The sequence below is a fragment of the Callionymus lyra genome, chromosome 3 (assembly GCF_982586985.1).
Source record: "Callionymus lyra chromosome 3, fCalLyr1.hap1.1, whole genome shotgun sequence".
Taxonomy (NCBI): domain Eukaryota; kingdom Metazoa; phylum Chordata; class Actinopteri; order Syngnathiformes; family Callionymidae; genus Callionymus; species Callionymus lyra.
The window spans coordinates 25,253,017-25,267,392 of NC_141820.1; the positions used below are offsets into that span (position 1 = coordinate 25,253,017).

The 14,376-nt window shown below is 38.7% G+C and overlaps 1 protein-coding gene across 1 annotated transcript in view; it reads left to right on the forward strand.

Annotated features, from left to right (window-relative positions):
* The window catches only part of col7a1l (collagen type VII alpha 1-like), a 60,840-nt gene that overhangs the window by 36,754 nt on the left and 9,710 nt on the right, over positions 1-14,376 (forward strand). Inside the window, exons 58-99 of the mRNA XM_087786060.1 lie at positions 569-601; positions 679-744; positions 823-867; positions 931-966; positions 1,038-1,064; positions 2,027-2,098; positions 2,178-2,240; positions 2,318-2,335; positions 2,401-2,436; positions 2,499-2,537; positions 2,595-2,630; positions 2,704-2,838; positions 2,904-3,002; positions 4,055-4,156; positions 4,504-4,548; positions 4,719-4,754; positions 5,088-5,147; positions 5,229-5,318; positions 6,193-6,231; positions 9,155-9,208; positions 9,274-9,324; positions 9,393-9,428; positions 9,495-9,950; positions 10,027-10,062; positions 11,254-11,280; positions 11,361-11,420; positions 11,510-11,635; positions 11,708-11,779; positions 11,844-11,879; positions 11,980-12,039; positions 12,430-12,474; positions 12,539-12,574; positions 12,934-12,969; positions 13,085-13,141; positions 13,221-13,292; positions 13,356-13,427; positions 13,559-13,594; positions 13,655-13,735; positions 13,810-13,863; positions 13,932-13,985; positions 14,049-14,111; positions 14,193-14,255. Of these exons, the coding sequence (XP_087642186.1) occupies positions 569-601; positions 679-744; positions 823-867; positions 931-966; positions 1,038-1,064; positions 2,027-2,098; positions 2,178-2,240; positions 2,318-2,335; positions 2,401-2,436; positions 2,499-2,537; positions 2,595-2,630; positions 2,704-2,838; positions 2,904-3,002; positions 4,055-4,156; positions 4,504-4,548; positions 4,719-4,754; positions 5,088-5,147; positions 5,229-5,318; positions 6,193-6,231; positions 9,155-9,208; positions 9,274-9,324; positions 9,393-9,428; positions 9,495-9,950; positions 10,027-10,062; positions 11,254-11,280; positions 11,361-11,420; positions 11,510-11,635; positions 11,708-11,779; positions 11,844-11,879; positions 11,980-12,039; positions 12,430-12,474; positions 12,539-12,574; positions 12,934-12,969; positions 13,085-13,141; positions 13,221-13,292; positions 13,356-13,427; positions 13,559-13,594; positions 13,655-13,735; positions 13,810-13,863; positions 13,932-13,985; positions 14,049-14,111; positions 14,193-14,255 (2,760 nt within the window). The remainder of the gene's footprint in view (positions 1-568; positions 602-678; positions 745-822; positions 868-930; positions 967-1,037; positions 1,065-2,026; positions 2,099-2,177; positions 2,241-2,317; positions 2,336-2,400; positions 2,437-2,498; positions 2,538-2,594; positions 2,631-2,703; positions 2,839-2,903; positions 3,003-4,054; positions 4,157-4,503; positions 4,549-4,718; positions 4,755-5,087; positions 5,148-5,228; positions 5,319-6,192; positions 6,232-9,154; positions 9,209-9,273; positions 9,325-9,392; positions 9,429-9,494; positions 9,951-10,026; positions 10,063-11,253; positions 11,281-11,360; positions 11,421-11,509; positions 11,636-11,707; positions 11,780-11,843; positions 11,880-11,979; positions 12,040-12,429; positions 12,475-12,538; positions 12,575-12,933; positions 12,970-13,084; positions 13,142-13,220; positions 13,293-13,355; positions 13,428-13,558; positions 13,595-13,654; positions 13,736-13,809; positions 13,864-13,931; positions 13,986-14,048; positions 14,112-14,192; positions 14,256-14,376) is intronic.

Genomic DNA, 14,376 nt, shown 5'->3' on the forward strand with positions numbered 1-14,376 from the left:
TCATTTTGGCTTTAAATTAAATAAAATACTTGTGCAAAGAATGCCAGAACGACAAAGTGTGACTTAATTTTATGTGATTTATAGTAAATTTGGAATTATTCTAGTGATTATTCTAGGCTTGTATATACATTTTACAGCAAAAATATAAATCCTGATTTGCATAATTAGTACAGACCCATGCTTCCTCCTTTTAATTTATTTTCTTTAAAATAAAATAAATGACTAATAATAAAATAAAATAGTATATTTTCTTATTCTTTGGTGGGAAACAGACAGCAGACAACTGTGGTCCATTGAACCAAACAGCTAAATTAAGTGACACGAGTGACCATCATTACTTTAAGAAATTAAGCCGGACTAGGAAATTGCAAAAGCTGTGTCTGAAACTTTTGGCCTGAACTGTATATTCTCTAAAGAAAGACAAAATCTCACTTGAACTTTGTTAAACATTCAGGTTTCTAGTTGTTCAATAAAAAAAGTTGTCCTTAAAAATACAACTCGCCTTATAATTACGCCCACAGAGTATGTACAAGAAAATATTAATTCAACCTTTTGTTTTGTGCAATAGGGTGACGAGGGAAAGAGAGGAGAGCCTGGTCAGGTAGATGCTTCTCATTTAAACCTGAAATTTCCAGAAAATCTCAGTCTAGTCATTATATTTTATTTAAAATTGTCCAGAGAGGGGAAAGAGGTGAGCAGGGTCGCATTGGGATTGCTGGAATACCAGGATTACCAGGAACTCCAGTGAGTTTTTCTCTTTGACCATTTAACATTTTCACTTCATGAAATGCTTTCTAATCTAGAAAACTCTGTTCTCTCAAGGGGAAGGCCGGAATCGATGGGAAACGAGGTCTGCCAGGAAAAGATGTGAGACGCAGATTCATACGTGTTTTTCATCATGAATTTCTTTAATATATTTCCTTATGACAGGGAGAAAGGGGAGATCAAGGAGTTGATGGAAAAAAGGTTCTTGAATCTTTTTTTTATGAGAAAATTAAAGTTTTTTCAATCATGTGGACTTTTCTATTTTTTTCAAGGGGGACAAAGGCGACTCTGGCGCAGATGTAAGTTTTGAATGATCTTTGTTATGTAATAAAATAGCCTCTTCCGTACTGTAGGAACTACATTAATCTTTAATCTTAAATAATGAGTTACTAATTATAGTATGAAGTCAGACCACATACAGTAAACTACAGAAATCTTTATACTTGATAAGCGACTTCATATAAAACTATTGTCTTTTAACCTGCACAAAACACAGAAGCCAACAGCAAATCAAAGCAGAGATCACTCAAATGAATATACAGAAGATAGAAGATAGACTGCCATCCGTGAATGAACGCTCAACCTAAAATATGTGGTAATATAAACTTACCAGAGGCATAAACCTTTTTTTTTTTAATCAGGGTTTGTTGATCCGGTTCACGGAACCAATTGTTAGAATTTGTTTTCCAATGAAGCAAACACTCCCCAGTATTGATACTTGGTGGTGGTAGAGAAGGACAGACACAGGAATGAGTTCAAGAGAAAATGCTCGTTTAGTGAAATATGCAAAGTCAGAGAAAAAAACGTTGCTATTGGCAAAGCAGAGCTCTATCGCCGATACTAGTGCTACGGATGGATTTCTAGTCGCAGGACACTCATACCCATGGACAATTTCACCAAGTTCCCAATCAAGATCTGTATGTTTTTGGACTGTGGGAGGAAACCGGAGTAAACCCAAGCAGCACGAGGAGAAGATACAAACTCCACACAGAAACATCACAAGTTGGCTGAGCAATCTGATCTGCTGATGTCATAGAAGAGAGACTGGTCTCTGTCTCTACATCCATTTAACCACTATTTAAACACAATTTCATTATTTTTTTAGGCAGGTTTCTGGAGGATGAACCTTTTTTGGTAACTTAACTCAAGAACTGAACAGTGTTAGGACTTTAAACAAGTGTTACAGTACAAACGTAGATTTAGTCTTTGCCGACTGGTCAAAGCTCACAGTATACACAAGTCATTTCTACTCTTTTCTCAGGGAAAGGACGGGAGTAAAGGTGATGCAGGACCTCCAGGGTTGCCTGGTCGCCAAGTCCTCGTCACACCGGACGTAAGACTGTGTTGCATAATTAAGCAACGTTCATTAATCTAAGCTTAAGAATGAGGATTTATGGGAATATCTGTTACAGGGTGCGACTGTTGATGATGTTCGGGATGCCTTCCCCGTCCCCATGGGTCCCCCAGGAGTAATAGTGAGTTGAGAAGGCATGATGTAAATGTCTGAGTGATCCAGAGTTTGTGCTTTTAAATACATTATTTCTGTGTTCAGGGTTCACCAGGGATGAAGGTGAGTGTGGTGACGGATTGCTGCACAAACTTCAGTGTCTTTCTACTTGTTTTGTTCGTTTATAGGGGGATAAAGGAGAAACAGGACTGAGTGGAGGAATGGTAAATGAAAAACATGAATCATGTCAATGTGATTTTTAAATACTCTTGTGTTTTTTCCACAGGGGAAACCAGGGGCAGCTGGGAAAACTCTTGACATGAAGGTACGGTTCATATTTCTATGATAATTCACCTTTATTTTTTAAACATGTTTTCCTCAGGACATTGAAGTCATGTTTGAGGACTATGGCATCAGGGTAAGCGCCTTCTTCTTTTTTGGGGTCGATCCAAGAGCTCACTCGGTTTGAAATAAAACTTTTCTTTCCTCAGCTGCCGTTGCTGAAGACGTTGATTGACAGGCTGCTCCAGGACGGCATCGAAGAGCTTCTCCAGATCCTCGTCAACTCCAAGAAGACAAACGATGACAGAGAGACTCACACTTCCAACGTCATCACTGAAAACACTGTATGTGTGGAACGCGTTGAGGATTATTAGAGAGTTGCTTCTTACCGATGGTGTCGTCTGAACAGAGTTTTGGGAAGTTTGAGACATTAAACGAGTCCTTGCAAGAGCTGCCGACCAAGATGGATGAGAACGTCGACCATCAAGCTCCTGGTGGTTTGAAGGCTGTAAGTAATTTAAAATCAACATTTGAGAACTACTGTATAAAATAGGAAACAAATATTATCCACATGCGTATTTATAACACACACTAACCTTTATTGTATCAGGTATGAGGATGAATAATTATAATTGGCTGAATAGTATTTATGGTCTGATGATGCTTCATGAAACAGTTTCATTTCATTTAGAGGTCAGTAGGTGGCGCCATCAGTTTTAAAATGATGTGATGTTTCATTAGAATAGTTGTTCAAACCAAAGAAAATCGTGCCATCTAGTGGATTCTGAAAATAATGACACTGCTTCATGAAGCTTCATCAAACTATCACTACTATATGGATGGATGGATGGATGGATGGATGGATGGATGGATGGATGGATGGATGGATGGATGGATGGATGGATGGATGGATGGATGGATGGATGGATGGATGGATGGATGGATGGATGGATGGATGGATGGATGGATGGATGGATGGATGGATGGATGGATGGATGGATAGAAGAAACAATGAATGGAGGAATGAATAGTATAGAAACATTTAGGGATTAATAGCTGTATGGATGATCAAAAATGAATGGATGAATAAGAAGAAATATAAATTAATGAAAGAAAAAATGATGGGTGGATGGATGTAAAGTGGGACGGATCACAGAAAATTGTTGATGGTTGTATAAATATTGGATAGATGGCTGAATGGAAGAATGAATGAAATGATAAATGAATGCATAAACGGAGGGAAAAATAGATTTATGGATTGTTGAGGGAAAAATGTGGGTGGATGATAGAAAAATAGTTAGATGAATGGGTGGATAAATAATATAAAATAAGAATGAATGGGTGATAAAAAAAAAGAAAGATGGATGATAGAAGATTCTATTGATAGATGCGTGAGGGGAAAGGATGGATGGATGATAGAAAAATGGATGGATTCATGATAGAAGAATATATGGATAGATGGATAGATTAGATTAATAGATTATTGGTGGAAAATCAATGGAAGAATAAAATAATTAAAGAAAGGAAGGATAGAAAGACTGACTCTTATATTTGTGTCAGATGGTTCCAGAGATTCCAGACACTGCTGTGGACACAGTTATTGTTCCTCCGGAAGATTTGAAAAAGAATTCCGCGCCGAAGAAGAACAAGGAACGCGTAAAGGTTGATCCCCTCGTTGACGTCCAGTGTTGCATGTTCAGAACTTTTATTTGATCTTAACACCAACTTAAATCCTTTTTAAAAAATGTCAAATGTTTAATGAGGAGTGGTTCCAGAATCCTGCACCTGTACGTTCCATCTCCCTCCTCCGTTCTCAATTCATAATGGACTCTATAGTCCGGGCTGGTCCTGCTTGAACCTTAATTAAACCTCGGTCATGGACTGGAACATGCGGAGCTGCTTCTGGAACTTGAACTCCATTAACGACTCATCCTGCCCGTGTGATCGTATCGGGTGCGTTACGCATGAACGACTTCATCTCTCTCTCCAACTGTCCACTTGTGATGCAGGGCAAAGGAAAAAAGGGACGACCTAAGAGGCAGAGACATCGCCTGGTAAATGTCCTGGGATTCGACTAAACCCTAACTTCACGACACGAACTAACCACCGCTGCCACATCGCACCCATCAATCAAAACCCTTTCATCCAATCACCAGACAGGAGACTAATCGTTCTGTCCGATGTTTACGACGCTTCTAAAGTTTCTCGCTTTTTCCTGACGCAGGACGAGGAGGATGACGATGAAGACGACGTGTACGAGGTGAGCGGAGATGGATGTGGGGGTTGTTACTGACGGGTACGAACGCCGCGGGTGCTTGCTCGTTAACGCACGTGTCCAAACTCTATTATCGATGTCTCCGAGGGTTTGAAACTATCTCCGCCCACACAAACTTTGACTGGTGGGTTAATGGAACGCCCAGCATTCCAATTAATTAAGAAGTGTACGATGAATACTGTCCACGATCCATAGACACACACACACACACACACACACACACACACGCACACACACACACACACGAACCAAGCTGTGGATTTGAGTACAACGGATTACAATTGATAATTAAAAATGATATTTTTATTCCTGAAACAGGAGGATGTCGATCGTGATGAGTCATCGCCGATTACTCCGGAGGGGACGGACGTCAGACAGGTGATTCATATTTGCATTATGTTAAGAAATAAATATATATGGTTAAATAGCATTTATTTATACTTTTTCTTTTTTTTTTAGGACTTCGACACAAACAGTCCAAACCAGATAAATGCAGAAACCTCTTCCCTGCACGTCACCCTTTCGCCACACCGTCAGTGGAACACACAGGTAACTACTAGCTCATGAAATCATGGCCACAACTAAACTATGCAGGAACAGGCCAGCTTTCCAGGGTGTCCTCAGGCCACTCTAAACCAAAATTATGTCTTCTGGGGATATATGACATACTGCCATTTTCATTAGCGGCCATCAAATAATTAAAATAAATGTTATTTAAGTGTTTTTTTAATCAAAAAACAATAATATAAATGAGGAAATACGCACTCTTTAGTGTAATTGAAAATATGAAAACTCTAGATTATTAAAAATAAACAAAGTCTACATTATAAAAACAAGCACACTATATTTGCTTAAACAATAGAAATGTGTTTTTATCAAGTATACATTAAAGTACATTTAAACTGGAACAAAATCCGGAGTAATGAAAGTGTAAAGTAGGCTGGCAGCTACTCTTCCTGGTGATCACCCTGGCTGCATTCACTTCTTCACCTTGATCTCAGTCCAGCTTCCAGGAACACTTCAATTGTTTTACTCAGAATGTTGTTTCTATTTCCTGTTTAAAGCAATTTCAATTTGTATTATACACTTATATGTATAAAAATACATGTATAAAATATACATTATCCTCTCGGGGGGCATTTGTGGCCCTTGAGCATATTTTATGTGGCCTGAGAGGGTCATTACAAACTGTATAGTCGAATCAGAGACATTTCAGAAAAGTAAATATAAAATGTTTACATGTTACACATGTCAAGTAGAACAAGGCTAAGTGTCAATGCTAAGAGCTATATATATATATTTTTTAAAGGAATATATCCAAAGGCTGTGTAGTGTTTATTTATTTGGACATCAGATTTTAATTCTCAGTGCTCACTATCAGATCATGCACAACATGTGTTTTATTTGTTTGTTTCACGACTAGGATCCACCGTTACCTCACACCACAGAAGAACCCAACAAGGTACAGTCGCCTCTCTGAGTCTCTGATCTGTGTCGTTGCTTCTCGCCTGCATGTGAATGTCAGCTTTAATCACCGTTGCCTGAATATAAATGTGCACGTTTCTCTCCGTCACCAGTGGAAATATCTGTTTGAGGCTGATTTTATTTGTTTTTTTTTGCATTTGCGCACGAGAAACCAGCATGCTCTGATTCAGAAAATTTGACTGAGAATAGAACCAGAGAGTTACTTTTAATACTTATTCTTTTTTTTTGACAGGAGACCTCTTAGTTCCAGTGAGACAGTACAGTTGTTAACGATTAAATGACTGGAGGAGAAGCCTGCACTGACCACCGCGGCGCAAAGACACAGTCCCTCCAAAATAAAATGCTCTTTAGATATGAACTGGTTATCATTTAGTCTAATTTATTTTTCCAATTTACACTTTTTGTTCAGTTTGCACATGACTGTGTCTTATAGGATGAATAAAAACATTCCTAATTTATTTCCACGTCTGTGTTGTGGTCAATGTGATCAACTCAAACCTTTTTTCCACTGGTGAAGAAACTGTGACACTATTGTTTGACGAACTACTTCCATTTTCTGTAAGTGTGACTCTTTATTCATGTTCCAGGTAGGCAGCAGCAAAACAGAAAGTTACAGACTAACTGAGCATACAGGAGACACAACACAGAACACAAACAGGAGACACAGAATATAAACATTAAAGTGGTGTAGTGCAGCCTACTAAGTGCAAAGAAGAAAAGGTGATGTACATGTACAAACCCCTCGTCAGACTTCCTACAAGTAATTTGTCCCCTAAAGGAATAAAGCTGGACAGCTTCAGCCTAAACATAAAGCATATGGTGACCTATAAAATGACACTGATTAAGATAAGATAAGGAACTTATATTGTAGATGTCTTCGATTATACAGAGAACTACAATAAAACTTAGTTTAAAGATAAAGAGACTGATGGGAATTTGATAATCCCTGTCTATGGGGAACTATTGTGAAAACCCAACTCTCCTGACTCACTCACGTGTTTCAAATGCTGAAGTCTTCCTCTCCAAGATGCAGTAAGTCTCTCATCATGACCATGTTTTGAACTTATTACTATATAAAGTTCTCTCCCGTCTGAAATCTCAGTGAACGGAAGGTTCAAGAGCAAAGTCCATTATGACGTAATAATGGCTTCACTCCTCCTCCAGCCAGCTGTAATCATACCCATTTTTGTTTATACAACAAGTTCCTTGGAGGTGGAGATTTCCGGGATTGACGAGACGCGGTGACAAACCTTGATATTTGACCAATCAAAGCAGAGGTGGCGTGGTTATAGTAAACAAGATTTATGTAATGAAAATATTTCAATGAAAAGAGAGTTTTGTACGAACATACTGATGAGTACAATAGAGTCCAACATCTATTTAAGACACGCTTAAATCAACACTTTAGTTGCCCTTTGTCTGATTGAGTTTTACATCTCTGTCCCTGTCCTGTTTCTGAAAACAAAACAAGGATGAGCTGACATTCGTTCAAGATTCCTGGAGTACCTCAAAGAAAAAAAAGAGGCCACTGTTTCCCTCCAAGTCTTGTGAACTGACCTGCCAAAAAGGAAGTTTTGGCTCCTTGTATCCATCGTGATCAAAAATGAATCTATAAATAAACATCCCGTATCAGGGCACAAGAATAGTTTTGAAAATAAGATGGATCTCTCTCTAAGATAGAAGTGAAAGTATGCACACAAATCTAAGTAAGTAAGTAAGTAAGTAATTAAGTGTTTATGTCTCATTAAAGGTAAAAACTGATAGTAATAATAAAAAAGCTACAATACCCCAAAAGGTAATATATTAAGACTAAAATGCAGCTTGAATTTATTGTTTATAGTTCAGAAAAAAGATATTGCCGATGTGGTAATAAACATTTTCCTAGAACATCTTTTACAAAATACTGTTTTATTGAAAGAAACCAAACAAGTATCTTTTTTCACACAGTATTTATTTAAGTCTTTAGAAGCAAATCAAATTCTTGTCTTTCCATTAAAAAAAACCCTCATGTCTCATATTAGGTCTAATCAAACCGTTTTATATCTTAAATGCCTTCTTACAATTCAGTTAAGTTAAGAGGAAAAGGCAGGGTTTGCAAATCTTTTTTTTACCTTAAAGGAAGCAATAGAAAAAAGGTGAAGCAAACCTTGTATTTTATTATCTATAAACTTAAATGAGCTTAGTGTAATGACGACATTTTAATCTTGTCCTGGTTGAAGAAATAATTGTCAAAGCTTATAATTCCAGTATGAAGAATTACTGATCAATTATATACCAAAATACAATTTATTAAGCTATAATGTGAAGCTGACATTTGACTCATCTTGAAAAAGCAATTAAACCTATTAGAAACTAATGTACATCTCCTCAATAACTCCTTCAAAATGATTCAAATATGTGTCTGGCTGTATCTAAAATCCATGTTTTATTTACTAACCAGGTAATAGTGAGCATGGGTTAACTAACCAGGACAGAAATATAAGAACGTGAGGCAAATCTGGAGTCGGATTGGTTAAAGAGAATATCTCCGGATGGGGAAACAGTGGTAAAATGCTGCCACAGAGACTTATTGAGGTTGGATTTAAAAAGTAGCAAAGTAGTTTGAAAACTGACAGAAACTCATAACAGAAGGGATTTCTGATAATGTTAAAGCCGAGGCGGAGACTGTCAAGACTTGGATGGCCTTCTCTGTGATGCGTTCGATGTTCTTTGTGCGCTTGCGTTGCTCTGAAAACACAGAGGTTGATGGATGGCTCCAGGGTGTCTCAAGCCTTTGACCCTGTGTAGCTGGGAGGCTCCTCCCCCATTTTGAAGCAACCGACCAACAGAAGTATCCTCCTCTGTAAGATCATTAAATTATCAATAAAATATTTACTTATTTGCCCTTTTGTTCCTATCAGGTTCCTGGTTCTCAAATCCGTGTCAAGAGAAACCAAGACTGGTCTGAACACTTGGTGAGCCTCATGTTGATTTTAACTAAATACTTTAGTCTGTTAATTCATTCATTCTTGTATCGTAGGCGAAGATGCCGGGAGTCCCGGGAGGGAAAAGTCATTCCAAAATGCCACAAGTAAAAACAAATCTTTTAATATGGAGTAAAAATGGGTTTGTTGAAAGTGTCTTGTTTGATTTTTCTAGTCCCTATCTTTGACTCCAGGACGCATGAAAACAACTGTAAGTATGAAACATGTCAAAGATGACTGAGGGATGGACGTAACAACCTGGTCATTATTGTTCTAGATAAAGATTCCATCGAACCTAAGAGGTCGGCGACAGGAGCTGATGGATGTCGACGAGGACCGGGGTCAAACCGAGGAGACTCCGAACTTGGACTACGTCGATCCGACAGAAGAACCAACTGAGTTTGAAGACCCTGATCTGGACTACGAGGACCACACCAGCAGCGGAGACTACGAGTGGGAGACCGAGGAAGTAGATAATGAGAGCGACTTGGAGGAAGAGTTGGAATTGGAAAGAGAGAGAGAAAGACTGGAGATGGAGAAAGAAAGAGAAGAGCTGGAAAGAGAGAAACTGGCTGAGACGGAGAGGGAAAGAATGGAGACGGAGGAGGTGGAAAACGTGAGAAGGAGGGAAGAGTGGGAGCGGAGAAGGATGGAGATAGAAAGGCAAGGTGAGAGGGATTACGATGAGGGGGCTGGACAACCGTACCCTTACCCACCTCACTACCACCTGAAGGTACGAACACATGGTGGTGAAGGTAGCAGAACATCTCGACTGATAACTTGTATTTATGACATCTTACTCTATGAAGGGACAACCAGGGGAGGACGGAGGACAAGGTCCAAAGGTATGCGAAAACAACAGTTTAATCCAAACTAATTATAAATTTACCTTGAATAATCTAGAATCTAAACAAGGTGTTAGTAAAATAGATAGTTTTCCAAGCAGTTATAGATCCCAAAGAAAAATAAACTGTGTTTCAACAACTTTTGTATCGTAGGTGTGATCACTGTGCATTGTTGTGTTCTGCAGTGCATTTATTTATAAACACTAGCTTGACAGGTCAATATTTTGCATCTTCCAAAGCTTAGTTTTCGAACTATAACACACAAGCGACCAAATTTACTGATCAGTCTAAGTATTTTAAAAAAAACTGTCTGTGACAGGAAATAAGAGTTTGATTGCGTAAGTTTTTCTCTTATATAAAATGGCTTTGTATAAATGTTGTGACGCTACTATCTTATGACACTAGTATCTTTAAAGGTCACATAATAAATATGCTACAATAATCCACTTTGAGCCAACCAATCAGGGACTGGCTACATCAAATGACTTGATGGGCCTTGAGTTCGACACTTTAAGTGTACTTTAAGCCATAGCTTAACCACTAGAGAGACATTAAATCTCCCTGACCTGTTGAATGAATGAATGAATGATTAATTAAAATAAGAAATATATAATAATAATAATGGATTTTATTTGTTTTGCACTTTACATCCGGAAAACAAAGTGCTACAGGGTTAAAACAAGTATTACAACAACAAAAAACATGGCAATATTAAAAAAATTCTATATGATTTTCTAAAACTGTAGTTATGTACTGCAATTATAAAGTTTCTTTGGTGATATTTACTGTGAGGAGACCCTTCCTATGGTATTATCTTTTCTGATCTACAGTAGTATGAATAGGTCTGAAATGTTAAAGATAAACTTTAGTAAAACGCATCTAATTGATTGTCTGGAACAGTGTGTCACTTGACTTATCTTACCCTAATGAAGAGTCCAGGACAATTCAATGAGAGACAGACTTAAAAGGATATTGACACAAATATCATGGACACTATCCATCCTTCCTTACTTGTTTAGCTGAGCTGCTCTCCTGCCTTCGTTTGATGATCAAAGCCAACATTAATAGTTTATCCTATTTTTTCATGCTGACATGTTTGTACTCCTGAAATTAATAATCCAAACGTCTTTGTGTTGTGTTGGTGCAAAACAATGTGGTTCATTTTCTTATCTACTGCCTCTGTGCTCGCAGGGGGAAATTGGAGAAAAGGGACAGAAGGTATTTTTAATTCAAATAGCACTAATTAATTGTTGCTATATAGGGAAAACAAATTGAACTGACCTGTGTATATTTTTCAGGGGGAACCAGGTATTGGTCATAGAGGACCGGAGGGCCAGGCTGGGACGCCAGGTGTGAAGGTAAACTAATTGATTTCTGACATATGTATAGCCAAATAAAAAATGCTACGACTCTTATGGTAAATGATGGTTTAATTCTGCATTTTAAGGGTGAACCAGGGGAGCCAGGACCTCCTGGTGCTCAGGGTATTCAAGGGATCCTTGGTAACCCTGGATTTCAGGGATCCCCAGGAGTCAATGGTCACCCAGGGGATCCAGGAGACCCAGGTCGTGATGTACGTTAAAAACTTGACAAACATATTTCGAAGGATAGTCGCAGTCCAACCATAAGATTGTGTTTGACGCAGGGAAACAGAGGTAAACGTGGTAAAAATGGTTCTCGTGGATCTCCAGGCCCTGCGGGGGCTTCAGGACCTCATGTAAGGAAATCACAAAAATGATATACAAACACAATGATGGCATAACTGTGAACTGTATTTCAAGGGTCCTCCTGGAGAGCCTGGTGACAAGGGAGAAAAGGTAGGATATTACAATAACACTTTTGACCAAAAAATGTCAGAAAAAGGTTTTCTGGGAATGATTTGGTTGCATTGCTTTAAATAAATGTATGTGTCACCAGGGCGACAGTGTTCCGGGACAGCCTGGGGCTCGAGGACTGATTGGCTTACCCGGATTAAAGGTAACTCAAAGTTGTTTTAGTGTAGATCAAAGGTGTCAAACTCAATCTTATAAGGGGACAAAATCTTTTATCAATCCAAGTCGTGGGCTCAACATAATGTATATTAATCTAATGGTTAAGAAGCTTAATTTAACTCAATTATGTCTGTTTACCAAAATACATTGATTTCATCATTATCTATATTCCTTATCTTATCTTAAACACTGGCATCTTTATAGCTCACTATCACATCATTAAGCAACTTTGATTTTGAGACAACTGTTCGACGGCCACATAAACCGATTTGGCACCCGGGCCATGAGTTTGACACCTGGTCTGGATCCTAAATGAGAAAACAGTCATCAAATGTATTTATTATAAGACTATGCCGACTCATCTAATCTGATTCAGGGAGTTCAAGGCACGCCTGGTGTTAAAGGAACTCTTGGACATCTGGTATGTGGATTTTTAAAAAGTGGAGAAAAAGTGCGTTGAAATTAAACGTATGCTTTTGTTTCAGGGTATTAAAGGTTATCGGGGCAGTAAAGGTGAAAAGGTCAGTTGTTTAATTAAGTCATCGTCATGTAATAAATCTTCTGAGTAGTTTTTTTGGGCGGAGCTGGTCCTCGGGTGCCACGGATCATAAATCAAACATGGTGGAGGTTGAGACAAATATCGGTGTCAAAAGAGATGATGTATGTTTCACTGAAGCCGCTTGATGGTCCATCACTGTTGACACTCAGTTACATTGTATTTTATTTGTGTCTTGACTTCTCATTGAAATATTGACATTAGAAGACCTGCATGAAAATGAGAAAGATGTACAATAGTCAGCAATTTGTCATGGAAGACTCATCTTATCTATGATAGTTGGAAATGCGAAAAAGATACTAAAAGCGACGACATTTCTTTCAGGGCGGACGAGGTGTACAAGGAATCAGAGGAGAGAGGGTAGGTTTTATATCGGTATAATTCTAAGTAAAACATCACATTTAGGTTTTGAGATGACACACTAGAGCGTCAAGATTTACCACAATTCTATTGTGTAACTGACTACTTTGTGCAGGGAAGCACTCTGCAGATTCAAGGTCCTCCTGGATTTAAGGGCGCCAAAGGAAATCTGGTAAAAATGACAACATTTTTAAGAGATCCCCTAAAGTTCTTCCATCATCTTCATATATAATCTGTCCTGTTTTCTTTAGGGCGAACGAGGCCCACCAGGTTTCGACGGGGATAAAGGAGAGAAGGGGGAGGACGGCCCACCTGGACACAAGGTTCATCACGTTTTCTTACTGAAGAGTTGAGACACGTTTCATGAGGTATCTTATATGTAACAGGGCCTGAAAGGTGACGCCGGGACCAAGGGGACCCTGGGCCGGTTCGGAGCCCGAGGACCGGTGGGCCAGAAAGTAAGTTGATTTTTCTCAAACAAGAAGTATTATAGCTCAAAATAATTTAAGGATGTACATTTGGTATGGCTCTACTAGTCTCAAGTGTAAACTAAAGGAAAAACAACACATTTATGTTTTGATTCCAACAGGGGGACCCTGGAGAGCCTGGGATAAATGGGGTCAAGGTGAGGTCACTAAGTCTCAGTACCACCTTCATTAAATGAAACTCTTATATAATGTTAAAGGGCCAAAATGGAAATCGTGGAGCCAACGGAGCCAAGGGAGTCAAGGGGGATCTAGGGATGCAGGGCCAGAAGGGTGATCAGGTGAATGCAAACTTACTTAAGTTAGAAGAAAAGTGTTTTTAATTTATTTTGGGACTGATTGCTTTTGCTCACAGGGTGTTTCAGGAGACCCGGGGTCACCTGGAGAGACAGGTGGAGCGGGAGAGAAGGTAACTTTTCACTATGAGGACCAATGTTGCGTTGACTTGTATTCAAATTTATTTTTATATTTTGAAAGGGATTGCAAGGCTATCCAGGAAGGACTGGTGCCCTGGGCTCTGAGGGCGAGAAGGTAAATACATTTGTTAAATTCAGAAATCCTCTAAGATAACTAATGTTTGTATTTGCACATCAGGGGGAGATGGGTTTACATGGAACACCTGGAATGCCTGGACTAAATGGACTACCTGGAAAAAAGGTTTTTTACAGATTCATACACAACTCTTTTAATTAAGTCTATTTTGAATTTTAAGTTGTGACTCTGCTTGTGTGTTGTTAGGGTGCTAAAGCAGAAGGAGGGATAGATGGCGTTGAAGGTCAACCAGGAGAAAAAGGAGATAAGGTAATATCATGCTTTTTCTATGAGAAAGTACTTGGGTTCAATTGTATATATATATATGCTACTCCATTACTCCACCATTGTAGTCAATACATTTACCCACAACTTCAACCAGCTCTTTATA